This window comes from Pungitius pungitius, chromosome 15 (genome assembly GCF_949316345.1).
Source record: "Pungitius pungitius chromosome 15, fPunPun2.1, whole genome shotgun sequence".
NCBI lineage: Eukaryota > Metazoa > Chordata > Actinopteri > Perciformes > Gasterosteidae > Pungitius > Pungitius pungitius.
In genome coordinates this window covers 704441-731799 of record NC_084914.1, presented here as the reverse complement: position 1 = coordinate 731799, position 27359 = coordinate 704441, and the positions used below count along the sequence as shown (strand labels likewise).

General features: G+C 45.2%; 1 protein-coding gene across 1 annotated transcript in view; it reads right to left on the bottom strand.

Annotated features, from left to right (window-relative positions):
• Positions 1-4333: 4333 nt before the first annotated feature.
• LOC134105258 (dynein heavy chain-like) overlaps positions 4334-27359 on the bottom strand; it is a 49387-nt gene continuing 26361 nt past the window's right edge. The window contains exon 3 of the mRNA XM_062557825.1: positions 4334-4510. Coding sequence (XP_062413809.1) covers positions 4334-4510 — 177 coding nt within the window. The remainder of the gene's footprint in view (positions 4511-27359) is intronic.

Here is a 27359-nt window from a genome sequence, read left to right as displayed (position 1 = left end):
GTCTCGTTGATACGGTCAAATGGACTGCAGTGATTGGATGTCGTGCAGGCAGCGCGCGCTCTCTGCATACAGGTGGCGCACATTTTTCTGACAGATGCAGATAAACAGAGCGGCGCGGTGGTGTGAAAATGTTTCCCCCAGTTTTCATGGGAAGTAGCAAGTCTTCTCGAGTCAAAAGGCTCGAGTCCAAGTCAAGTCACGAGTCATCGATGTTAAAGTCCAAGTCGAGTTGCAAGTCTTTGAACGTTTTGTCGAGTCGAATCTCAATTCATCAAATCCATGACTCGAGTCTGACTCGAGTCCAAGTCACATGACTCGAGTCCACACCTCTGCTAAATACCACCTGAGATCAACTTAGGACCACCGACCTGCCTCCTGAAGAAGATCCTTCACCACTTTACGCACCCAGCGTCACTCTGATTTGCGTCACTCTGATTTGCGTCACTCTGATTTGCGTCATGTGATAAACCAATAAGGTGTCTGGATGGTAAATGTTTACACTTCTCATCCAACCACAATCAAATCCACGCAATGCCGACGGCGCGATTTATCCGGATAGTATTTTGTGTGTTTTTGATCGGTGACAAACCGGAAAACCCTCCGAAATGAAATAGGAGTAACGAGGCGATTTTTTAAATGTAAGAAGTAGAAAGCACAGATATTTACGCGAAAATCTAAGGAGTAGAAGTAAGAAGTCGTCTGAAAAATAAATACTCAAGTAAAGTAAAGATACCTAATTTTCTACTTAAGTACAGTAAAGTTATTTGTACTTCGTTACTTTACTTAAGTAGAAGTATATGTACTTCGTTGCTTGACCCATCTGCCTTCTACACGTAGCAGATTGACTTAGTAATTGATTTGATTGGTTGAGGGTGACCCACAAGAAACCTCTTGCGGGGATCATAAACCGCACCCCTATGCTCCGATGACTGCGGTCAAGTGCCCGCAGTCTGGGGCGCAGGAGGTTATCCCGGAACCGGAGGACCGTCCGGCGAAGTGGACCTTCTGGCGGACGTGTCCGAGAGGTCCCTTCTGCCGGAGAAGACCGAAGTCCTCTCCGTCGGAAGGTCCTCCGGCTCCCGAAATACTCCTCTGCGCAGGAGCAAGTGAGTGCGGTGGACCGCACCCTGAATCCTGGTGGCCACAGTAGGTCTATATCTAAGATCTGATGGCGACGCTCTGTGACGTCACATGACGTCGCAGTTAGGAACATTCCCTTGACCACAACAACACGAGACGTCCCTGGTTGTCACTTAGCAACGAGGATGCCAATAGCCGTGACAGATTAGATCCCCAAAAGGGTGGTCTTTGTCGTGATGGGATGGTTAGTGACATCATCGTGAAATCACATTCATAAAATCAAGAGTCAAGTAAATTGTATTTAAAATGCCCAAAACACATTTTCAACAATTTAAATAGCAGTTCACAAGTTCAGTCTTCGGATCTCCAAACAACAGAAAAATACTTTATCAAATATACTTATTTTACATACTCATGCACACAAAAACATTATTTTTTAATGATGATACTTCATAAACAAGTTAAAAAGTTACTTTTGTCTCACCGATTTGTGGCATTGTCCTATACAGCTTGGCAGCCATAAAAGAATGATTCACCCAAAGAGAAAAGGTCTCACCCACTTTGGGCCCTCATTTGATTGGACACAGACACGTCTGCTGACATTATACACATTGTTTTTAATTTTATAACATGCCATTCTTACTGATTTCACCTTTACTATTCTCAAAAGAGTCAAATTTGATGGAAATATACATGGTTATAGATGAGGTCAACACGAACTAGGATCAAGAGGATACAGAGTGTTACCCGGCTTGTATCTGATTTAAAGACAGCATTTATACTACTATATGTGTATATATGTAGATATACATGTATATATATATATCAATGACTATATACATGTATATCGACATATATACACATACAGTATAGTACTACTACTAGTATAGTAGTAGTAAAATGGAATCGGATTGATTTTAAACAAAAGTGGTGTGATTTAGTAGTCATATAGTAAGTATATATATGAGGGACACACGTATCGACCCGAATGCTGATGACTTAAACAAAGAAAAAAACATGTTCCAGTGACGGCTAAATGACACGAGGACACACACGTTGTTCCCATTGATTAGACTGCAGTGTCTCCCCATGGTTTACTACTTCATTGGGGGGGCGCATCGCTTTTATAATGATGGGGAGCGGTCGGTTATCAAAATATTGAACAAATACAGAATCCCTTAGTGTTCATTTCTGAAGCCTCGCATTAAGACGTACGTCACTTTATTGAAGACGCTGCGCTACTTGCAGGTCGCTGTGTTTTCCCAGATCATCAATAAAGTTAGAAACAACATGTAGGGACGGACACATGGTCATGAAGACTCGTTTAACGGTACATGCACTCTGCATGAGGAGGAGGAGGAGGAGGCGCGTTCATGTGACTACGCCTTCTGCGTCCAACGATCCTTGTCACAAGACAGTCTTCCAACCTTCAAGATCCTTTGGGTCTATTTCTAAAGTCTAAAATCGCCACTCTCTGTGATGTCACATGATCACATGTTGTTATTGAGGTGATGTCGCAGTCAGGAACATCACCTCAATAACAAAAATGTGATCATGTGACATCACAGAGAGTCGCCATCAGAGTATCAGGTGCTACAAGTCCTTCCAACGGAGATGATCTGGAGGATTTTTTTGCAGTTGAATTTTCCTGCTTTGGGCTATTTCCAAGCTCTGATGAGACTCTCTGTGATGTCACGATGATGTCACTAACCATCACATCTCTACAAAGATGTCCCTTTTGACATGTTGAAAAATGTCATGGACAGCAAAGTCAAAAAATGCTAGGTCAAAATATTTGGATAAAAAAGTAATAAAAAATATCGTAAGTCAAAAAACTAGACTAAAAATGTCATGCAAATAAAAAGTAAAAAAAAACATTTGGTCGAAAAAATATATTTGATAAAAAAGTCAAAATATGTATGGTTGAAAAAAGTCAAAAAATATTGTGAAGAAAAAAATCCAAATATATTAGGTCAAAAAAATGCTATGGGGAAAAATAAGTCACTGTAATAAACAAATAGATCCACCCAAATGTAAACAGCTGGTCTACTGCAACATGACAGGTGACGCACACACACACGCACGCACACACACGCACACACACACATCGGCAAAACAATAAACCGCAAAAAATTGATTCTATTTATAGATTCTATAATCCTAATCTGATTCCTCCAGTTTCCTCCAGAATACCTCTGAACACATGCAACATCTGCATAACTGATTAACTAATAACTTTAACTCAGCTCATTACACTACTTTAAAACGGACGTTGACATAATGTTGGCGAGGATTTCCATCGGAGTCTGAATCCGGGTTCAAAAATCCCGATTTTTGTAACCATGAACGAGCTGTCTCGTTGATACGGTCAAATGGACTGCAGTGATTGGATGTCGTGCAGGCAGCGCGCGCTCTCTGCATACAGGTGGCGCACATTTTTCTGACAGATGCAGATAAACAGAGCGGCGCGGTGGTGTGAAAATGTTTCCCCCAGTTTTCATGGGAAGTAGCAAGTCTTCTCGAGTCAAAAGGCTCGAGTCCAAGTCAAGTCACGAGTCATCGATGTTAAAGTCCAAGTCGAGTTGCAAGTCTTTGTACGTTTTGTCGAGTCGAATCTCAATTCATCAAATCCATGACTCGAGTCTGACTCGAGTCCAAGTCACATGACTCGAGTCCACACCTCTGCTAAATACCACCTGAGATCAACTTAGGACCACCGACCTGCCTCCTGAAGAAGATCCTTCACCACTTTACGCACCCAGCGTCACTCTGATTTGCGTCACTCTGATTTGCGTCATGTGATAAACCAATAAGGTGTCTGGATGGTAAATGTTTACACTTCTCATCCAACCACAATCAAATCCACGCAATGCCGACGGCGCGATTTATCCGGATAGTATTTTGTGTGTTTTTGATCGGTGACAAACCGGAAAACCCTCCGAAATGAAATAGGAGTAACGAGGCGATTTTTTAAATGTAAGAAGTAGAAAGCACAGATATTTACGCGAAAATCTAAGGAGTAGAAGTAAGAAGTCGTCTGAAAAATAAATACTCAAGTAAAGTAAAGATACCTAATTTTCTACTTAAGTACAGTAAAGTTATTTGTACTTCGTTACTTTACTTAAGTAGAAGTATATGTACTTCGTTGCTTGACCCATCTGCCTTCTACACGTAGCAGATTGACTTAGTAATTGATTTGATTGGTTGAGGGTGACCCACAAGAAACCTCTTGCGGGGATCATAAACCGCACCCCTATGCTCCGATGACTGCGGTCAAGTGCCCGCAGTCTGGGGCGCAGGAGGTTATCCCGGAACCGGAGGACCGTCCGGCGAAGTGGACCTTCTGGCGGACGTGTCCGAGAGGTCCCTTCTGCCGGAGAAGACCGAAGTCCTCTCCGTCGGAAGGTCCTCCGGCTCCCGAAATACTCCTCTGCGCAGGAGCAAGTGAGTGCGGTGGACCGCACCCTGAATCCTGGTGGCCACAGTAGGTCTATATCTAAGATCTGATGGCGACGCTCTGTGACGTCACATGACGTCGCAGTTAGGAACATTCCCTTGACCACAACAACACGAGACGTCCCTGGTTGTCACTTAGCAACGAGGATGCCAATAGCCGTGACAGATTAGATCCCCAAAAGGGTGGTCTTTGTCGTGATGGGATGGTTAGTGACATCATCGTGAAATCACATTCATAAAATCAAGAGTCAAGTAAATTGTATTTAAAATGCCCAAAACACATTTTCAACAATTTAAATAGCAGTTCACAAGTTCAGTCTTCGGATCTCCAAACAACAGAAAAATACTTTATCAAATATACTTATTTTACATACTCATGCACACAAAAACATTATTTTTTAATGATGATACTTCATAAACAAGTTAAAAAGTTACTTTTGTCTCACCGATTTGTGGCATTGTCCCATACAGCTTGGCAGCCATAAAAGAATGATTCACCCAAAGAGAAAAGGTCTCACCCACTTTGGGCCCTCATTTGATTGGACACAGACACGTCTGCTGACATTATAGACATTGTTTTTAATTTTATAACATGCCATTCTTACTGATTTCACCTTTACTATTCTCAAAAGAGTCAAATTTGATGGAAATATACATGGTTATAGATGAGGTCAACACGAACTAGGATCAAGAGGATACAGAGTGTTACCCGGCTTGTATCTGATTTAAAGACAGCATTTATACTACTATATGTGTATATATGTAGATATACATGTATATATACTGTATATCAATGACTATATACATGTATATCGACATATATACACATACAGTATAGTACTACTACTAGTATAGTAAAATATAGTAAAATGGAATCGGATTGATTTTAAACAAAAGTGGTGTGATTTAGTAGTCATATAGTAAGTATATATATGAGGGACACACGTATCGACCCGAATGCTGATGACTTAAACAAAGAAAGAAAAAAACATGTTCCAGTGACGGCTAAAGGACACGAGGACACACACGTTGTTCCCATTGATTAGACTGCAGTGTCTCCCCATGGTTTACTACTTCATTGGGGGGGCGCATCGCTTTTATAATGATGGGGAGCGGTCGGTTATCAAAATATTGAACAAATACAGAATCCCTTAGTGTTCATTTCTGAAGCCTCGCATTAAGACGTACGTCACTTTATTGAAGACGCTGCGCTACTTGCAGGTCGCTGTGTTTTCCCAGATCATCAATAAAGTTAGAAACAACATGTAGGGACGGACACATGGTCATGAAGACTCGTTTAACGGTACATGCACTCTGCATGAGGAGGAGGAGGCGCGTTCATGTGACTACGCCTTCTGCGTCCAACGATCCTTGTCACAAGACAGTCTTGCAACGAAGAAGGATCATCAAATATTTGGTGAAAAAAGGTCATGTGTCAAGCGTGGATGTGTCACGGAGTGCCGCGTGTTTCCAGGAGGATGCTTTTTCAACCTTCCCCTATTAATCCTGCTAAAAAAGGAGAATATTCCCTCGTGCTTTTGTCATTGCCTTGATTTCCTTCATTCCCTCATTGCACTCGGTGCAATATGCAACATTCAATATGCAAAAATAAAGTTTAAAAGGCTTTTGAAAACTGGGGTTAAGGTTTTTTTTCTCAAAATGAAGAATATCACAGCCCCGGATAAAATACACACACACACACACATACACACACACACACACACACACACAAAGGCAAAAAAATAAACCGCAAAAAATTGATTCTATTTATAGATTCTATAATCCTAATCGGATTCCTCCAGTTTCACACACACACGCACGCACGCACACACACGCACACACACACACACACACACACACACTGATCGGCAAAACAAAAAACCGCAAAAAATTATAGATTCTATAATCCTAATCCGATTCCTCCAGTTTCCTCCAGAATACCTCTGGGCCTGGAAATCTAAAAACCCAGTGGATCTACCACTCGGCCGGAATGCCTTCCTGCTTTGGTAAGGATCCTTTGGGTCTATATCTAAGCTCTGATGGCTACTTTCTGTGATGTCACATGATCACATGTTGTTATTGAGGTGATGTCGCAGTGAGGAACATCACCTAAATAACAACATGTGATCATGTGACATCACAGAGAGTCGCCATCAGACTCTCTGTGATGTCACATGATCACATGATGGCTACTTTCTGTGATGTCACATGATCACATGTTGTTATTGAGGTGATGTTCCTCACTGTGACATCACCTCAATAACAACATGTGATCATGTGACATCACAGAGAGTCGACATCAGAGCTTAGAAATAGGAGGCCGTTTCGAACATTAAATTGACCTCAATTGGGGTGCGGCGAGGCCGCTCTCCCAATGCTTCGACTGGAGCATTGGCAGACCGACCTCGCCGCAATCCCATGGTCCGCAACGGGCGGATCTACGGACGCAAGGTTGTCTTGCGGCGAAGAAGGATCGTTGGACGCAGAAGGCTGTTCGGAAGTTTCCGAACAGACGTCTGTTCTTCAGGCTGTTCGTTTGAACAACCTGACGAACAGACGTCTGTTTGGAAGGTTCCGAACAGACGTCTGTTCTTCAGGCTGTTCGTTTGAACAACCTGACGAACAGGTGGGGGAGGGTGGGACGCCTTCTGTGTCCAACGATCCTTGTCACAAGACAGTCTTGCGACGAAGAAGGATCGTTGGACGCAGGTGGCTGTTCGGAAGGTTCCGAACGGACGTCTGTTCGTCAGGCTGTTTGTCTGAACAACCTGACGAACAGGTGGGGGAGGGTGGGACGCCTTTTGCGTCCAACGATCCTTGTCACAAGACAGTCTTGCGACGAAGAAGGATCATCAAATATTTTGTGAAAAAAGGTCATGTGTCAAGCGTGGATGTGTCACGGAGTGCCGCGTGTTTCCAGGAGGATGCTTTTTCAACCTTCCCCTATTAATCCTGCTAAAAAAGGAGAATATTCCCTCGTGCTTTTGTCATTGCCTTGATTTGCTTCATTCCCTCATTGCACTCGGTGCAATATGCAACATTCAATATGCAAAAATAAAGTTTAAAAGGCTTTTGAAAACTGGGGTTAAGGTTTTTTTTCTCAAAATGAAGAATATCACAGCCCCGGATAAAATACACACACACACACACATACACACACACACACACACACACACAAAGGCAAAAAAATAAACCGCAAAAAATTGATTCTATTTATAGATTCTATAATCCTAATCGGATTCCTCCAGTTTCACACACCCACGCACGCACACACACGCACACACACACTCACACACACACACACACATCGGCAAAACAAAAAACCGCAAAAAATTATAGATTCTATAATCCTAATCCGATTCCTCCAGTTTCCTCCAGAATACCTCTGGGCCTGGAAATCTAAAAACCCAGTGGATCTACCACTCGGCCGGAATGCCTTCCTGCTTTGGTAAGGATCCTTTGCGTCTATATGTAAGCTCTGATGGCTACTTTCTGTGATGTCACATGATCACATGTTGTTATTGAGGTGATGTCGCAGTGAGGAACATCACCTAAATAACAACATGTGATCATGTGACATCACAGAGAGTCGCCATCAGACTCTCTGTGATGTCACATGATCACATGTTGTTATTGAGGTGATGTCGCAGTGAGGAACATCACCTAAATAACAACATGTGATCATGTGACATCACAGAGAGTCGCCATCAGACTCTCTGTGATGTCACATGATCACATGATGGCTACTTTCTGTGATGTCACATGATCACATGTTGTTATTGAGGTGATGTTCCTCACTGTGACATCACCTCAATAACAACATGTGATCATGTGACATCACAGAGAGTCGACATCAGAGCTTAGAAATAGGAGGCCGTTTCGAACATTAAATTGACCTCAATTGGGGTGCGGCGAGGCCGCTCTCCCAATGCTTCGACTGGAGCATTGGCAGACCGACCTCGCCGCAATCCCATGGTCCGCAACGGGCGGATCTACGGACGCAAGGTTGTCTTGCGGCGAAGAAGGATCGTTGGACGCAGAAGGCTGTTCGGAAGTTTCCGAACAGACGTCTGTTCTTCAGGCTGTTCGTTTGAACAACCTGACGAACATACGTCTGTTTGGAAGGTTCCGAACAGACGTCTGTTCTTCAGGCTGTTCGTTTGAACAACCTGACGAACAGGTGGGGGAGGGTGGGACGCCTTCTGTGTCCAACGATCCTTGTCACAAGACAGTCTTGCGACGAAGAAGGATCGTTGGACGCAGGTGGCTGTTCGGAAGGTTCCGAACGGACGTCTGTTCGTCAGGCTGTTTGTCTGAACAACCTGACAAACAGGTAGGGGAGGGTGGGACGCCTTCTGCGTCCAACGATCCTTGTCACAAGACAGTCTTGCGACGAAGAAGGATCATCAAATATTTTGTGAAAAAAGGTCATGTGTCAAGCGTGGATGTGTCACGGAGTGCCGCGTGTTTCCAGGAGGATGCTTTTTCAACCTTCCCCTATTAATCCTGCTAAAAAAGGAGAATATTCCCTCGTGCTTTTGTCATTGCCTTGATTTCCTTCATTCCCTCATTGCACTCGGTGCAATATGCAACATTCAATATGCAAAAATAAAGTTTAAAATGCTTTTGAAAACTGGGGTTAAGGTTTTTTTTCTCAAAATGAAGAATATCACAGCCCCGGATAAAATACACACACACACACACACATACACACACACACACACACAAAGGCAAAAAAATAAACCGCAAAAAATTGATTCTATTTATAGATTCTATAATCCTAATCGGATTCCTCCAGTTTCACACACACACGCACGCACACACACGCACACACACACACACACACACACACACATCGGCAAAACAAAAAACCGCAAAAAATTATAGATTCTATAATCCTAATCCGATTCCTCCAGTTTCCTCCAGAATACCTCTGGGCCTGGAAATCTAAAAACCCAGTGGATCTACCACTCGGCCGGAATGCCTTCCTGCTTTGGTAAGGATCCTTTGGGTCTATATCTAAGCTCTGATGGCTACTTTCTGTGATGTCACATGATCACATGTTGTTATTGAGGTGATGTCGCAGTGAGGAACATCACCTAAATAACAACATGTGATCATGTGACATCACAGAGAGTCGCCATCAGACTCTCTGTGATGTCACATGATCACATGTTGTTATTGAGGTGATGTCGCAGTGAGGAACATCACCTAAATAACAACATGTGATCATGTGACATCACAGAGAGTCGCCATCAGACTCTCTGTGATGTCACATGATCACATGATGGCTACTTTCTGTGATGTCACATGATCACATGTTGTTATTGAGGTGATGTTCCTCACTGTGACATCACCTCAATAACAACATGTGATCATGTGACATCACAGAGAGTCGACATCAGAGCTTAGAAATAGGAGGCCGTTTCGAACATTAAATTGACCTCAATTGGGGTGCGGCGAGGCCGCTCTCCCAATGCTTCGACTGGAGCATTGGCAGACCGACCTCGCCGCAATCCCATGGTCCGCAACGGGCGGATCTACGGACGCAAGGTTGTCTTGCGGCGAAGAAGGATCGTTGGACGCAGAAGGCTGTTCGGAAGTTTCCGAACAGACGTCTGTTCTTCAGGCTGTTCGTTTGAACAACCTGACGAACAGACGTCTGTTTGGAAGGTTCCGAACAGACGTCTGTTCTTCAGGCTGTTCGTTTGAACAACCTGACGAACAGGTGGGGGAGGGTGGGACGCCTTCTGTGTCCAACGATCCTTGTCACAAGACAGTCTTGCGACGAAGAAGGATCGTTGGACGCAGGTGGCTGTTCGGAAGGTTCCGAACGGACGTCTGTTCGTCAGGCTGTTTGTCTGAACAACCTGACGAACAGGTGGGGGAGGGTGGGACGCCTTTTGCGTCCAACGATCCTTGTCACAAGACAGTCTTGCGACGAAGAAGGATCATCAAATATTTTGTGAAAAAAGGTCATGTGTCAAGCGTGGATGTGTCACGGAGTGCCGCGTGTTTCCAGGAGGATGCTTTTTCAACCTTCCCCTATTAATCCTGCTAAAAAAGGAGAATATTCCCTCGTGCTTTTGTCATTGCCTTGATTTGCTTCATTCCCTCATTGCACTCGGTGCAATATGCAACATTCAATATGCAAAAATAAAGTTTAAAAGGCTTTTGAAAACTGGGGTTAAGGTTTTTTTTCTCAAAATGAAGAATATCACAGCCCCGGATAAAATACACACACACACACACATACACACACACACACACACACACACAAAGGCAAAAAAATAAACCGCAAAAAATTGATTCTATTTATAGATTCTATAATCCTAATCGGATTCCTCCAGTTTCACACACCCACGCACGCACACACACGCACACACACACTCACACACACACACACACATCGGCAAAACAAAAAACCGCAAAAAATTATAGATTCTATAATCCTAATCCGATTCCTCCAGTTTCCTCCAGAATACCTCTGGGCCTGGAAATCTAAAAACCCAGTGGATCTACCACTCGGCCGGAATGCCTTCCTGCTTTGGTAAGGATCCTTTGCGTCTATATGTAAGCTCTGATGGCTACTTTCTGTGATGTCACATGATCACATGTTGTTATTGAGGTGATGTCGCAGTGAGGAACATCACCTAAATAACAACATGTGATCATGTGACATCACAGAGAGTCGCCATCAGACTCTCTGTGATGTCACATGATCACATGATGGCTACTTTCTGTGATGTCACATGATCACATGTTGTTATTGAGGTGATGTTCCTCACTGTGACATCACCTCAATAACAACATGTGATCATGTGACATCACAGAGAGTCGACATCAGAGCTTAGAAATAGGAGGCCGTTTCGAACATTAAATTGACCTCAATTGGGGTGCGGCGAGGCCGCTCTGCCAATGCTTCGACTCGAGCATTGGCAGAGCGACCTCGCCGCAATCCCATGGTCCGCAACGGGCGGATCTACGGACGCAAGGTTGTCTTGCGGCGAAGAAGGATCGTTGGACGCAGAAGGCTGTTCGGAAGTTTCCGAACAGACGTCTGTTCTTCAGGCTGTTCGTTTGAACAACCTGACGAACAGACGTCTGTTTGGAAGGTTCCGAACAGACGTCTGTTCTTCAGGCTGTTCGTTTGAACAACCTGACGAACAGGTGGGGGAGGGTGGGACGCCTTCTGTGTCCAACGATCCTTGTCACAAGACAGTCTTGCGACGAAGAAGGATCGTTGGACGCAGATGGCTGTTCGGAAGGATCCGAACGGACGTCTGTTCGTCAGGCTGTTTGTCTGAACAACCTGACGAACAGGTGGGGGAGGGTGGGACGCCTTCTGCGTCCAACGATCCTTGTCACAAGACAGTCTTGCGACGAAGAAGGATCATCAAATATTTTGTGAAAAAAGGTCATGTGTCAAGCGTGGATGTGTCACGGAGTGCCGCGTGTTTCCAGGAGGATGCTTTTTCAACCTTCCCCTATTAATCCTGCTAAAAAAGGAGAATATTCCCTCGTGCTTTTGTCATTGCCTTGATTTCCTTCATTCCCTCATTGCACTCGGTGCAATATGCAACATTCAATATGCAAAAATAAAGTTTAAAAGGCTTTTGAAAACTGGGGTTAAGGTTTTTTTTCTCAAAATGAAGAATATCACAGCCCCGGATAAAATACACATACACACACACACACACACACACACACACAAAGGCAAAAAAATAAACCGCAAAAAATTGATTCTATTTATAGATTCTATAATCCTAATCGGATTCCTCCAGTTTCACACACACACGCACGCACACACACGCACACACACACACACACACACACACACACACATCGGCAAAACAAAAAACCGCAAAAAATTATAGATTCTATAATCCTAATCCGATTCCTCCAGTTTCCTCCAGAATACCTCTGGGCCTGGAAATCTAAAAACCCAGTGGATCTACCACTCGGCCGGAATGCCTTCCTGCTTTGGTAAGGATCCTTTGGGTCTATATCTAAGCTCTGATGGCTACTTTCTGTGATGTCACATGATCACATGTTGTTATTGAGGCGATGTCGCAGTGAGGAACAACACCTAAATAACAACATGTGATCATGTGACATCACAGAGAGTCGCCATCAGACTCTCTGTGATGTCACATGATCACATGATGGCTACTTTCTGTGATGTCACATGATCACATGTTGTTATTGAGGTGATGTTCCTCACTGTGACATCACCTCAATAACAACATGTGATCATGTGACATCACAGAGAGTCGACATCAGAGCTTAGAAATAGGAGGCCGTTTCGAACATTAAATTGACCTCAATTGGGGTGCGGCGAGGCCGCTCTCCCAATGCTTCGACTGGAGCATTGGCAGACCGACCTCGCCGCAATCCCATGGTCCGCAACGGGCGGATCTACGGACGCAAGGTTGTCTTGCGGCGAAGAAGGATCGTTGGACGCAGAAGGCTGTTCGGAAGTTTCCGAACAGACGTCTGTTCTTCAGGCTGTTCGTTTGAACAACCTGACGAACAGACGTCTGTTTGGAAGGTTCCGAACAGACGTCTGTTCTTCTGGCTGTTCGTTTGAACAACCTGACGAACAGGTGGGGGAGGGTGGGACGCCTTCTGTGTCCAACGATCCTTGTCACAAGACAGTCTTGCGACGAAGAAGGATCGTTGGACGCAGGTGGCTGTTCGGAAGGTTCCGAACGGACGTCTGTTCGTCAGGCTGTTTGTCTGAACAACCTGACGAACAGGTGGGGGAGGGTGGGACGCCTTCTGCGTCCAACGATCCTTGTCACAAGACAGTCTTGCGACGAAGAAGGATCATCAAATATTTTGTTTAAAAAAGGTCATGTGTCAAGCGTGGATGTGTCACGGAGTGCCGCGTGTTTCCAGGAGGATGCTTTTTCAACCTTCCCCTATTAATCCTGCTAAAAAAGGAGAATATTCCCTCGTGCTTTTGTCATTGCCTTGATTTGCTTCATTCCCTCATTGCACTCGGTGCAATATGCAACATTCAATATGCAAAAATAAAGTTTAAAAGGCTTTTGAAAACTGGGGTTAAGGTTTTTTTTCTCAAAATGAAGAATATCACAGCCCCGGATAAAATACACACACACACACACATACACACACACACACACACACACAAAGGCAAAAAAATAAACCGCAAAAAATTGATTCTATTTATAGATTCTATAATCCTAATCGGATTCCTCCAGTTTCACACACACACGCACGCACACACACGCACACACACACACACACACACACACACACACATCGGCAAAACAAAAAAACGCAAAAAAATATAGATTCTATAATCCTAATCCGATTCCTCCAGTTTCCTCCAGAATACCTCTGGGCCTGGAAATCTAAAAACCCAGTGGATCTACCACTCGGCCGGAATGCCTTCCTGCTTTGGTAAGGATCCTTTGGGTCTATATCTAAGCTCTGTTGGCTACTTTCTGTGATGTCACATGATCACATGTTGTTATTGAGGCGATGTCGCAGTGAGGAACAACACCTAAATAACAACATGTGATCATGTGACATCACAGAGAGTCGCCATCAGACTCTCTGTGATGTCACATGATCACATGATGGCTACTTTCTGTGATGTCACATGATCACATGTTGTTATTGAGGTGATGTTCCTCACTGTGACATCACCTCAATAACAACATGTGATCATGTGACATCACAGAGAGTCGACATCAGAGCTTAGAAATAGGAGGCCGTTTCGAACATTAAATTGACCTCAATTGGGGTGCGGCGAGGCCGCTCTCCCAATGCTTCGACTGGAGCATTGGCAGACCGACCTCGCCGCAATCCCATGGTCCGCAACGGGCGGATCTACGGACGCAAGGTTGTCTTGCGGCGAAGAAGGATCGTTGGACGCAGAAGGCTGTTCGGAAGTTTCCGAACAGACGTCTGTTCTTCAGGCTGTTCGTTTGAACAACCTGACGAACAGACGTCTGTTTGGAAGGTTCCGAACAGACGTCTGTTCTTCAGGCTGTTCGTTTGAACAACCTGACGAACAGGTGGGGGAGGGTGGGACGCCTTCTGTGTCCAACGATCCTTGTCACAAGACAGTCTTGCGACGAAGAAGGATCGTTGGACGCAGGTGGCTGTTCGGAAGGTTCCGAACGGACGTCTGTTCGTCAGGCTGTTTGTCTGAACAACCTGACGAACAGGTGGGGGAGGGTGGGACGCCTTCTGCGTCCAACGATCCTTGTCACAAGACAGTCTTGCGACGAAGAAGGATCATCAAATATTTTGTGAAAAAAGGTCATGTGTCAAGCGTGGATGTGTCACGGAGTGCCGCGTGTTTCCAGGAGGATGCTTTTTCAACCTTCCCCTATTAATCCTGCTAAAAAAGGAGAATATTCCCTCGTGCTTTTGTCATTGCCTTGATTTCCTTCATTCCCTCATTGCACTCGGTGCAATATGCAACATTCAATATGCAAAAATAAAGTTTAAAAGGCTTTTGAAAACTGGGGTTAAGGTTTTTTTTCTCAAAATGAAGAATATCACAGCCCCGGATAAAATACACACACACACACACATACACACACACACACACACACACACAAAGGCAAAAAAATAAACCGCAAAAAATTGATTCTATTTATAGATTCTATAATCCTAATCGGATTCCTCCAGTTTCACACACACACGCACGCACACACACGCACACACACACACACACACACACATCGGCAAAACAAAAAAACGCAAAAAATTATAGATTCTATAATCCTAATCCGATTCCTCCAGTTTCCTCCAGAATACCTCTGGGCCTGGAAATCTAAAAACCCAGTGGATCTACCACTCGGCCGGAATGCCTTCCTGCTTTGGTAAGGATCCTTTGGGTCTATATCTAAGCTCTGATGGCTACTTTCTGTGATGTCACATGATCACATGTTGTTATTGAGGCGATGTCGCAGTGAGGGACAACACCTAAATAACAACATGTGATCATGTGACATCACAGAGAGTCGCCATCAGACTCTCTGTGATGTCACATGATCACATGATGGCTACTTTCTGTGATGTCACATGATCACATGTTGTTATTGAGGTGATGTTCCTCACTGTGACATCACCTCAATAACAACATGTGATCATGTGACATCACAGAGAGTCGACATCAGAGCTTAGAAATAGGAGGCCGTTTCGAACATTAAATTGACCTCAATTGGGGTGCGGCGAGGCCGCTCTCCCAATGCTTCGACTGGAGCATTGGCAGACCGACCTCGCCGCAATCCCATGGTCCGCAACGGGCGGATCTACGGACGCAAGGTTGTCTTGCGGCGAAGAAGGATCGTTGGACGCAGAAGGCTGTTCGGAAGTTTCCGAACAGACGTCTGTTCTTCAGGCTGTTCGTTTGAACAACCTGACGAACATACGTCTGTTTGGAAGGTTCCGAACAGACGTCTGTTCTTCAGGCTGTTCGTTTGAACAACCTGACGAACAGGTGGGGGAGGGTGGGACGCCTTCTGTGTCCAACGATCCTTGTCACAAGACAGTCTTGCGACGAAGAAGGATCGTTGGACGCAGGTGGCTGTTCGGAAGGTTCCGAACGGACGTCTGTTCGTCAGGCTGTTTGTCTGAACAACCTGACAAACAGGTAGGGGAGGGTGGGACGCCTTCTGCGTCCAACGATCCTTGTCACAAGACAGTCTTGCGACGAAGAAGGATCATCAAATATTTTGTGAAAAAAGGTCATGTGTCAAGCGTGGATGTGTCACGGAGTGCCGCGTGTTTCCAGGAGGATGCTTTTTCAACCTTCCCCTATTAATCCTGCTAAAAAAGGAGAATATTCCCCCGTGCTTTTGTCATTGCCTTGATTTGCTTCATTCCCTCATTGCACTCGGTGCAATATGCAACATTCAATATGCAAAAATAAAGTTTAAAAGGCTTTTGAAAACTGGGGTTAAGGTTTTTTTTCTCAAAATGAAGAATATCACAGCCCCGGATAAAATACACACACACACACACATACACACACACACACACACACACACAAAGGCAAAAAAATAAACCGCAAAAAATTGATTCTATTTATAGATTCTATAATCCTAATCGGATTCCTCCAGTTTCACACACACACGCACGCACACACACGCACACACACACACACACACACACATCGGCAAAACAAAAAACCGCAAAAAATTATAGATTCTATAATCCTAATCCGATTCCTCCAGTTTCCTCCAGAATACCTCTGGGCCTGGAAATCTAAAAACCCAGTGGATCTACCACTCGGCCGGAAGGCCTTCCTGCTTTGGAAAGGACCCTTTCGGTCTATTTTTAAGCTCTGATGGCGACTCTCTCTCTCTTTAATATATGATATATATATAACATGAGACCCAAAGGGTCCTTCCCAAAACAGGAAGGCCTTCCGGCCGAGTGGTAGATCCACTGGGTATATTAGTTTTTTTTGTCGTCTTTGTCGTGATGTGATGGTTAGTGACATCATCGTGACATATTAGATTAGATTAGATTTCTATTTTTTTATTTTTTTCACCATCAAACTGTAACATTAAAGTACTTTTTAGAGTACGCCCCTGTCCACAGATATGGGCAGTATTTTTTAAATTTTGTTCACATATTTCAGTTACTTATGAGTAATTTCCATTTGACAAGGTGATGAAATAAATATAAGTCAATCAAGAGTCAAGTCATTTTGTATTTAAAATTCCCAAAACCCATTTTCTACAAATCAAATAGCTTTAGTTCAGTATTTCCGAAAAATATTTTATCTGAGTGTCACAGATGTTAATTAGCTTGATGTATATTTCATGTCAGTCTGGCTACAACGGGTTAGAAAGTTGAAATTAGGACTTGGGAAAATCAAAATGATGAATTAAAAAGTCAAAATTACGATATTAAGATATGCACACTGGCTTCTTGCAGCTCGTTGTTGACCTCAAACATCAGTTTCAGTGAACTGTGTGATTCAATCCCGAAAAAGGATATCAAACACGCATTAATACTTTGCAGTTAAATTTTTAACATTTATTTAAACATTTAGCATACTAAGTACATCTTACTTAGATGTCCGGCTTCCCTTTCACGCCGGTCCGGCTGATCTGGGCCCAGTTGTTTCCCAAACGGCTCTTTGAGGAGAGAACGGACCCATAGGGCCCGTAGGGCGGCGAATGGCTGCCCCAAATCTCAAGGTATTTCATGGCGCTGAAATTCTATTGTCACTCATTAACTTTATCAGTGATTGGCTAACTCCGTCTTAGACCAAACAGCTGATACATGCAAACAAAAGCAAGGAAAAGCATATATTTTGCACAGATCTTATTTTACAAATATTATCCGTTATAATATCCATGTTTCAAAACACAAATAATGACTATTTGTAAGATGTATTTTTCATATAAACAAAAATGATTTGCCCCCCTTGGACCAGCCACCACTGAGCCATTTTTTCACAGACTTCTACACAACCAGTAGACGCCCCCTGGTGGATAGTAGAGAGGATGCAGCTTTAAGACACAATACGAAACAGAAAATCACACTGGTATACTTTTCAGTTTTTTTTCCCATTGTCAGTAGATCTACTAACAACAGAAAAATAAGAGTATTGTCTATTTTTTAGGCCTTTTTCTTGTGTTAAAAAAACCTGCTTAATGCGCGCAACTTCTGGTGGACAAGAGTATAAAGGAAATAGTCTCTGAAGTCTGGGGAATAAGTGAGGGCACATATCAGGCTCTGTGAGTTCGTTATGTTGGAGTTTCTTTCCTTTGTTATAGAGCCTTCCCAGCAGCTTCGACTGTGACCTCCAGAGAGGACGGATAATAACTTCACTGCAATGAATGTTCAAAGTTAGTCTGCCCTCCACCCACAGCTATATCTCCAATTTCTGCATTTGCTTTCAAGCTTGCCCTCTGCCGGCTCCTCAGACTCCCTCCTGCACACATAGGCGCTCTATCTCTGCATCTGTGTGTGTGCACATCCAGCTGGTTTCATTCCCCATATCTGTGTGTATATACGATTCAGTCTGTTGGCATATCGTCCCCATCTGCTCTCAGAGGAAAAGTCTGGAGAGCCATTTATCAAATGCGTTTCACCTTTATTTTATCTTGCTGCTTCAGAAAATGTCAATGAAGTTATGTCTATGTAATAATTCGTTTTTTTTCCTTTAATGGAAGTCCTTAAACAAGCAATATTTTTTTTTTTTTACTATTTCCAACACATTTAAACATGTTCATGCTTTTCATTGTAACTATGCATTAAATACGTAATGTTTTAATGTGAAGTAAGTTGTAGTCCAAAGAATCATGGAACGAACATCCGATTATGAAGCTCTTTTGAAAAAAAATATTCATTGACAACTTTGTCTGCTTCCTTCCCCAAACAGCATGATCAACATTTTGAATTTTGTCCCCTTCGATGTGAGAGAAGACTCAGGTTTCTGTGGTCTCTAAGTGTCCCTTATGTCCATCTATTGGTTTGCCCCTCTGGATGTGTGCAGTGTGTGAGCAACATGACACTTCCTGCATGAAACTAAATGACAGACAGCACTCGGGACACATCTGTCATAATTTGACATTTCAGGTTTTTTTTTTCCTTTATGTTGCATCTTAGTTCTTAAGATACACACATTCAGTTTTAAACCTTTTTTATTTGTGACAGCCAGATAAAATCATTATCTGTTGAACTTCGGAGATCCAAAGACTGAACTCTGTTCTTTATTGTGTGGAGAATGTATTTTAAATACAAAATTACTCCACTCTTGATTGATTTAGATTTTTTTATCGGCCCTGTCAAATACAAATGACAAATTACTCAAAAGTAATTGAAATACGCAAATACAAGTAATAGAAATACTTCCCATTTCTGTGTACATGAGAGTTTGTTTAATGACTAGTTTACCTGTTAAACAGTTATCAACTGACCCAAGGGGGCTTTTAAATAGCCGATTTAGCTTAAAGAAGCGGAATAGTCTTGGGTGGGTGGGTTTGGGAATGTGGTTTTTAATCTCAATCGAAAAATTACCTTTCGACGTGTTAATAAAATCTAACATATAAATCTAATATATAAAAATGAATATAATAACAAATTAACAGTATTAGTAGAGGCACAGCTTTTCAAACTGGGACCTGAGCAACCAATGAAGCTTCAGCAGAGAGAGGAACAAAGGCATCAGTTATCTACAGAAGGAGCTGGTCTCCACCCGGTGGGTCACTACGTCGCCCCCTGTTCCTACCCGGCGACCAGTGGCCTGTCAGGGTGCACTCATGTCATGTTTTTTTTTCGAGGTATGAAAATAAATCAGCACACATTCAGAAAACAACGGAATAACTGTAGGGCTGCAGGGTTAAACTTAGCCTGGCTCTTAGCCTGACTCTAGCTTCAAAGAATACATCGCCACGGTTACTTGGCCCGGTTTAATTCAACCTGCTTTGGTGCGATTGAGTGCGTTTGAGCTTCCAACCCGAGGATTGTTTTTCTGGGGGGTTTTTTGGAACGAGGCCGACATTTTGAACGGCCGATAAAGTCGTCGACCGGAATCGAGGCGCGTGGAACGAGCGCCGTGTGTTTGCCGCATGGCGTCCACCTGCTGCAGACGCGCCGTAACCTTGCTGAATATTTCATATCTGTGTTCCCGTGTCACGCGTTTGAAGTTGCAGGCGTCAAAATTTCACGGGGGTGATATTTTGTTTTTCCTTTTATTGTTTTTTTTTCTTCTCTTCTCTCCACCACAACAATGTCAATTTAGCATCGCTCATCAAAAGCCACCTTGTCTGCCAGCTGCTGAACAGAAAGCTTCTCTTTCAGAGCCCGGCTGCTGTCATACATTTAAATTATTCATCCGAATTTTAATAGACAGGAATATGATTATATAGTTTGACAATGAAGAGGTGGGGGGAAAAATCCTCCAAAATTCATTTCAAACATTCATGCATATTTAATAGGCTGGGTGCCAAGACTTCACAGGCAGAATAATCCCAATATGCGGCGCTTCGTTATCGCTGTCATACGCAATAATTCTGCCTCTGTGCAACTCCTTGGAAGACCAAACAGTCTGGTGCTGGTGCTCAACAACCCCCCCCAAAAAATGGCTTCCAAATTCAAAACCCACAGTTTTTTCCTCAACCACATGAACGCACACACACACACCTCCAACACCCCCCCCCCCCCCCCCCCCCCATTGGTTCCCTTTGTGCTCCATAGTACTTTTCTGATAGGTGTAAGTGGGCAATGGGGACGCATCAGTCTGCCACTCTGCAGGGACAGGGGACAAAGGAGGTCCACTACCTTCACCCTGCTCCTTCAAAAGAACTAATTATCCCACAGCACAGCAATAAACGCAGGAGGACGTCCTCCTCCTCCTCCTCCTCTTCCTCGGTTTCTCCCAGACTCTCCCCAGTGGAAGCGTTTTAATGGCCCCGTCTCTCAGATTGTGGAAGAAGTGATCAGAAAACATGCCAGAGAACAATGAAGTGGCGCCGGGAGAGCTGTTAAAAGTACAAACACATGAAGATGGAGTGGGAGCGCAGGAGGGGGCACGATGATGTAAACCCTCGTGGGGGGGGTCCCCCACTGGGGCAATGAAGAAAAAAAAGAGTGGTGAGAGGTTAAAGAGCCAAAATACACAGAGGCTTCATTTGCAATCGCTCTGTAGAGAGAGAGTGTGTGTGTGTGTGTGTGTGTGTGTGTGGAGGTCATGTGCAGTGCTACAACCTCATTGTGTTGTTTCTCGGGTCAGTCCGTGCAGAGGATCACGTGTTCACAGAGACCGTCTGCATAAATGGAACCGCAAAAGAAGGAATCTCCGTCTGTGTGTGTGTCTGCCTGTGTGTGTGTGTGTGTGTCTGCCTGTGTGTGTGTGTGTGTGTGTCCCTTGCACGTCTTGAGAACCCTCCGTTTGCTTCTTCCTCACACTTGGTGGGTGTGCTGTAGGGACCAGCAGAGTGAAATCGTGTTCCCTGTTGGCTTCTACTGGTGACGGTTCCTATTGCAGCCAGGAGGTGGCGCTAACCGCCCACGTGTATCTGCCTCTATGAATACGGCCGCTTGTAGCAGCGCTTGCAAGATCTGAATGGTGTCACGTGAGGACCCTTCCTTCTTTTAGAGGTTTCTCGGGCCAAAGCCTTTGACCCATTTAAAAAGGGCCACGCCCTCCGAGAGACCACGCCCCCTTCCCGAGGCCACGCCCACCCGCAGATCACAGGCCCACAGGGAGCCAGTCAGGACAGCACAACTAAAGGTCACTTTACTTTGTGTTGATTGGCGTACTGACCCTTTAAGATGTTGTAAAGGTGTTGACATTCGCTTACAGTTGTGTTGAGAGACGTTTTGAGTCTCCAGCTGTGACTTCCACTGACAGCACGTCCCGTGGGTCCAAACGCTGGGAGCAGATTCTACCCACTGTTTAAATAACAAGACAGAAAATGGTGAAATGACGAGTGGTTACCGGCCCAAGTGGTTGACTCAAAGAAAAGACCGAACCAGCTGTGGTTGTAATTTGAGAAAACTGCAAATCCGTCAGAAAAAGCAGATGTTTTAAAGCTCTGATGGAATTCAGCGTTGACCTTTTGCCCTCCAAAAACTCCCAGGAGGAAGTTCTCTCTGCGAGGTGTTCCATCTGGAGAATCCAAAATAATACTGCCCAGTCTTAAAGAAGCCCCTGTTCAACTGTTTCTTATGGGGGGGGGGGGGGGGGGGGCATCCAGCAGCCACCTGCTTCCCATGAGCCTCCAGGGGCCTGTGTTTGTGTGTGTGTGTGGGGGGGAGGGGGGGACGACACGTGTGACGAGCCTCCTGCGGAGCGGATTCAGTCAAACCTGGACAGTGAAGGTGAGGACATGTTGGTTTTTTAAAGAGTTAACAAAGTGGCGACATTTTAGGAAAATTAGGACAATTTTGTGAAGGAAGCGTTTTTATGAAAAGTGAGCACATCTTGTGAGGCGAGAACATCCTCTTGAGAGGGAGGACACGTCTGGACGACTTCATCTTTATGTCGCTTTTGTCTCGGTAGGAAGGCGGCGCGTGGGCAGCGGAGGGGGAGGGGGGAGCGTGGGGGGGGGGGGCACAAATGTCTGTTAATGTTGGAACTGAAGAGTGAAATCTCTCATTCAGATTCACCATCGCTCGCCACTCGCTCCCATCAATCATCTGTTTTCTCCTCTGAATCTCGTGTGGACGCAAAACAATTACTTTCCTCCCGACTCAGATGGGCCTCGACTCCTGTGAAAGTATGCCAGCTTTTCTGATGTGCCCCCCCCCCCCCCCCCCCCCTCCGCTTCGTCTCATGGCTATCGCTGCTGGCCAGTCGGTGCTGTTTGAGATGTGCTGCCTGTGCTTCAGTCTGGAGGGGGACGCTGACGGCCTTATCTCCCCCCCGGCGCTCACTCACCTGGAATAAAAAAGGGAAAGAGGGCTGAAGGTGCTTCACTGAGCACCGTCCTCCAGAGTCCATCTCAGCACCTAATTTAACCTGGAGGTAGACCAGGAGAAGGTCAGGAGAAGACGTGAGGTTTGTCCACAAAGGATGAATATTACAGCGTTACAGCAGACAAAGAGCAAACACACATCTGTGTGTGTGTGTGTGTGTGTGTGTGTGTGAGGACTCATCATTGACTCCCACACAAACACAAGGTACAGCTGATTTAAGTTGGAGGACCTCAAAATAAAAATCTCTGAAATGCTCTGCAGAACGTATTTAAGGAAACTTTGGCGTTTTAAAACCTCTCATCCGGGTTTTTACGTTTGAAGACTTACTTCCACCTTTTGCTTTAAGTTGCTTATTGTGTGACTTGTTGCACTTCCTCTCCCTCTGCAGTGCGCGCGCGCAGGTAACAGGTGAACACAGAGCACTTTTAACACCTTGCCTCTCAGGTTTCCATGGAAACAAGCTCGGCAACTTGAGAGAGCAAGGTCTGTCCTCTCACTCACGGAGGCTTCTCCACGCGACGGTCTCACGCACTCGAGGCGCGTGCGTTCTTTCTTTATCTCGCTTCCGTGAGGCCGCGTGCGGGTGGCCCGCGCGTCGTTTGCATGAGTGCACGTGTTTACATATCGAGTTCTGTTTGTGCAAGTAGGCGGACGCGGCGCGGCACCGCCCGCGGCTGTTTGCAGAAGCACCGCGTGCACGTGACCGACGAGTCACTGGTGGGCTTGTGACAGAAAAAACTAAGTGCACTGGGAGAACTGGTATTTATTTGATGTGTTTTGACTCGCGAGTGTCCACGTGTGCGTGCGTGCGCCTCTTTAGCGCGCGCGTCGGTGTGTGGAGGAACGAGCACTTTGAAGATGTGCACTTGCTCTTCTTTCTCTGAAAAACCGGTGATCACATCTCTCTCCGCACGCACGCGCACTCCTGTCCTTCTCCGTCGAGTCGTCACCATCTGGCGCGCGCACTATCTCACCCAGCAGGCGCAAATTACCCCGCTGTGACACCTCAGTGGTTAAAAAGAGAAATCTCATTCCACCAATCCGACTAGAACACACACACGCACACACACACACACACACACACACACACACACACACACACACACACACACACACACACACACACACACACACATTTCTTCAGTGCAGCTCTGCCTCGAGGAGAAGAGAGAAAGATGTTGAGACTTTTTGCACACTCGTGCATTTGTGGCGGCCTTGATCTGTGTTGTTATTTATTAAAGTCCGGTTTCGTGCACGCGCACACGCACACACATCACGCACACACATCACGTCTCTTTTTAGGATGTCTCCCTCGTTGGCATTTCTCGTATCTCCCTCTCCTTTTGTCTCTGGTTTCCTGTGCTGCTCCACAAGATTCTTTTTCTCTTTCTTTTTACTTCCTCTCCAAATCCCCCCCCCCCACCTTTGTCCTGACATGTCACTCAAACACGTCCATTTCCTCAGATTCAAACCTCCCCCCCCCCTTTTAATTCCTTCACTATTTGCCAGTCTCTCTCTGTCCTTGTGTTACTTTTCTTTCCCTCCGTTTGGCTCCGTCTGAATATGCCTCACTTTTCTCTTTATCTTTGTGACTCAGTCTTTCCTTCTGTCTCTCTTTCCACATCTGACTCACTCCCTTCTCTATTTTAATCCCCCCCCCCCCTCTGTCTGTCTTTCTCTTTCTGTCTCAGTGTTTGTCCGTCTCTTTTTCTCCACTTTCTGTCTCTTCACACCAAATACGGCCCCAAATCCGTCTCTGTCCGTCATCCTGGTCTCTGGGCCTGGTGGATTCAGGTCCCGCCCCTTTTGCACACAAACGCACAAACAAACAAACACACGCACATAAACACATTCCCCCGAAAGCACCCACTCTGCGCACATGTGTATATCTGAATTAGCCCTGGTTGCCCGCGGTGACGTCCATCTTAATAAGTACATTGTTTATGGGCCTATAAGCAAAAAGGTGCCTGCACAGCTCATTACTGCTGAGTGGGGGGGGGTTTCCCAGGAGGCAACGCGCCCTCAAACACACACACTCACACACACACACACAGTTCTGTTTCCTTCATGTGTGTCACCTGCATCAGTGTGTGTGTGTGTGTTTCTTCCTCTGACGTTGTGCGTCATAAAGGGATGTGATGCGTTGCTCTCGATGAAGCTGCCTCTGCATACGGTCGAGATGGTTACTTGTGTCCAAATGAATGTCATTAAATCATTTAACAGTGCTTTATAAATACTTAAAAGCATTAATATAAATAAAATGTATGACTCCATAGTTAATTACTGCACTGTGACTTGATGGCTTGTTCCCAACAGGTTGTCTGAGGCCTAATTGTTTGCTCATTTTCCTCTTCCTGTATTCCTATTTATTAAGAACACCTCTATAAAACTGAGCCAATAAGTGAATGCTCTAAAATGAGCGTATTAAACTAACGTGTTACCTTCAGGGGTAACTTTAGCTGGGTGTATTTACGGCTAATAAGCTGGCAACTAAACTCCACTAAACGTCTTATTAGGAAGTGATGGCGTTAAACGAAACCAGTCGGCTCATCCTGACGGATGCCAGGTTTTTTTCACATGGATGAAGGAGAGGAATCCTTTGCTTCTCTCTCAGTCTGTTCATCTTGCGGAAGCAAAGCAGTCGTTCATGAACCACAAAGTCTGACTCCCACAAAAGCAACAATTACACCCGTCAACGTACGATTTCAATAAGCATGCAATAAAAGTAATTGGATCCATTAAATAATATTATGCACTCAATAAGAAGAAGAGATGAAAATTGCCGGGCGTATTTTGTTTAACTGGATAGTATAGTTGGACCAGCTTTAGATCGTAGTGATTTGGCTCAGAGGGGGGGGGGGGGGTGGGGGGGGGGGCACCGCCGCAAAAAAAACACTTCCAGAAGAGCTGACCTCTGCGTGACACGCCATGAAACACACACCCCACAACTTGCTCACATGACTTGGTTTTAGACTTTTGAATCCAGTTGAAAGCGGGGATTATTATTATCGACAGCGCGTTTCCATTTGGCTAAATGCGGTTAGCATGGATGCTATCGCTGGGTGAACAGGGACCAGCAGGTAAAATATAAAAGTTAAAACGGGGCGTTTGGCTTGCTTTAGTGCACGTTTAGTGGGTGTGAGGGCGCCGCTCCGCACTGTGCTCCCACGCTTCCAGCTGCACGCCGCACCATCAAAACATCTAGAAACACGTGGCCTCCTGAATGCAACAAAAGTAACACAACCGACGTTCTTCCACACCAGCAAAGCACTCAAACAGGTGTCACTTCCTTCTGATGTCTCAGAGCAACTCATCCAGCCATCGGCGTAGCTCCCACGCCGCTTCCTCTGCACAGCCGGGAGACATCGTGACTGCGGGAGCGACAGCATGTGACACTTGAACACATGTCGACCCCGGGAGCCAGTTGGGAAACAGATGGCGGAGCGCTGCAGCGCAAAAAAGAGACTCAGTGCACGAACCGTGCGCGGCGCCCCGACCGAGTGTGCGACGGTAGCGGAGAAAAACTCACAAACGAGTACGTGGAGGAAGCATCACGCCGGCTGTGGGTGCACCTCGATGAGCTCTGAGGCATTGTGGGTAATCTGCCTCCTCTCTGGTCCTCTCACAGCGGTGGAGTGCAAGACGCGCTTCACTGTTTGTCCGAACAGAGCCGAGGCCTCTGGAGAGCGTGTTTCTCACAAAGAGAGAGTCCGACCTCGTCTGGTTCTCCCTCCGGGTTCATGTTCTCTGCGTGGGCCTCTCAGCGTTGCCATCTTAGCGACTTTGTCGCTATATTTAGCGACTTTTCAGACCCCTCCAGCGACACATTTTTCAAAAAGCGACAAGCGACAAACGACTTTCGCTGACGTTATTGGCGACGTGAAAAGAAGGTATCGTTCCGACGCTTCTTCTCAGCGAGCAGCGGGTGCTGTCGTGAACCAGCGATCCCTTCCACTGCAGTCAGTGCAGGAGACGTTTACCGCTCCACGTCGAGACGGCAAATGAACCGCGCATGCGCCAATGTAAATGGTAAAATGTTCTTTGTCTAATCACTAACCCAAAAAATATACTCCCTTTACTCACCAAGCACAGCCTTTGACTTACCTCGTTGACGCCAGTGTGTGCGCTTCGGTTTAAGCTAGACATTTAGCTGCTAGCTTGAAATGTCGCAGTCTAAACTGTACGCACAAAAATACTGAAAAGAATGGGAATCGTGACTGCAAACAAGGCTGAGGCTATACTGGTAATCGCTGAGCTACCACAATTCCTCTCATGTACAGCGTAAACGGGTATGCAAATTAGGTGATGACGTCATCTAGCGACTTCTAGCCACTTTTGGGACAGCCAATAGCTACTCTCCTTTCTGAGGAGTCGGCAACACCGGAGCCACTTCAGAA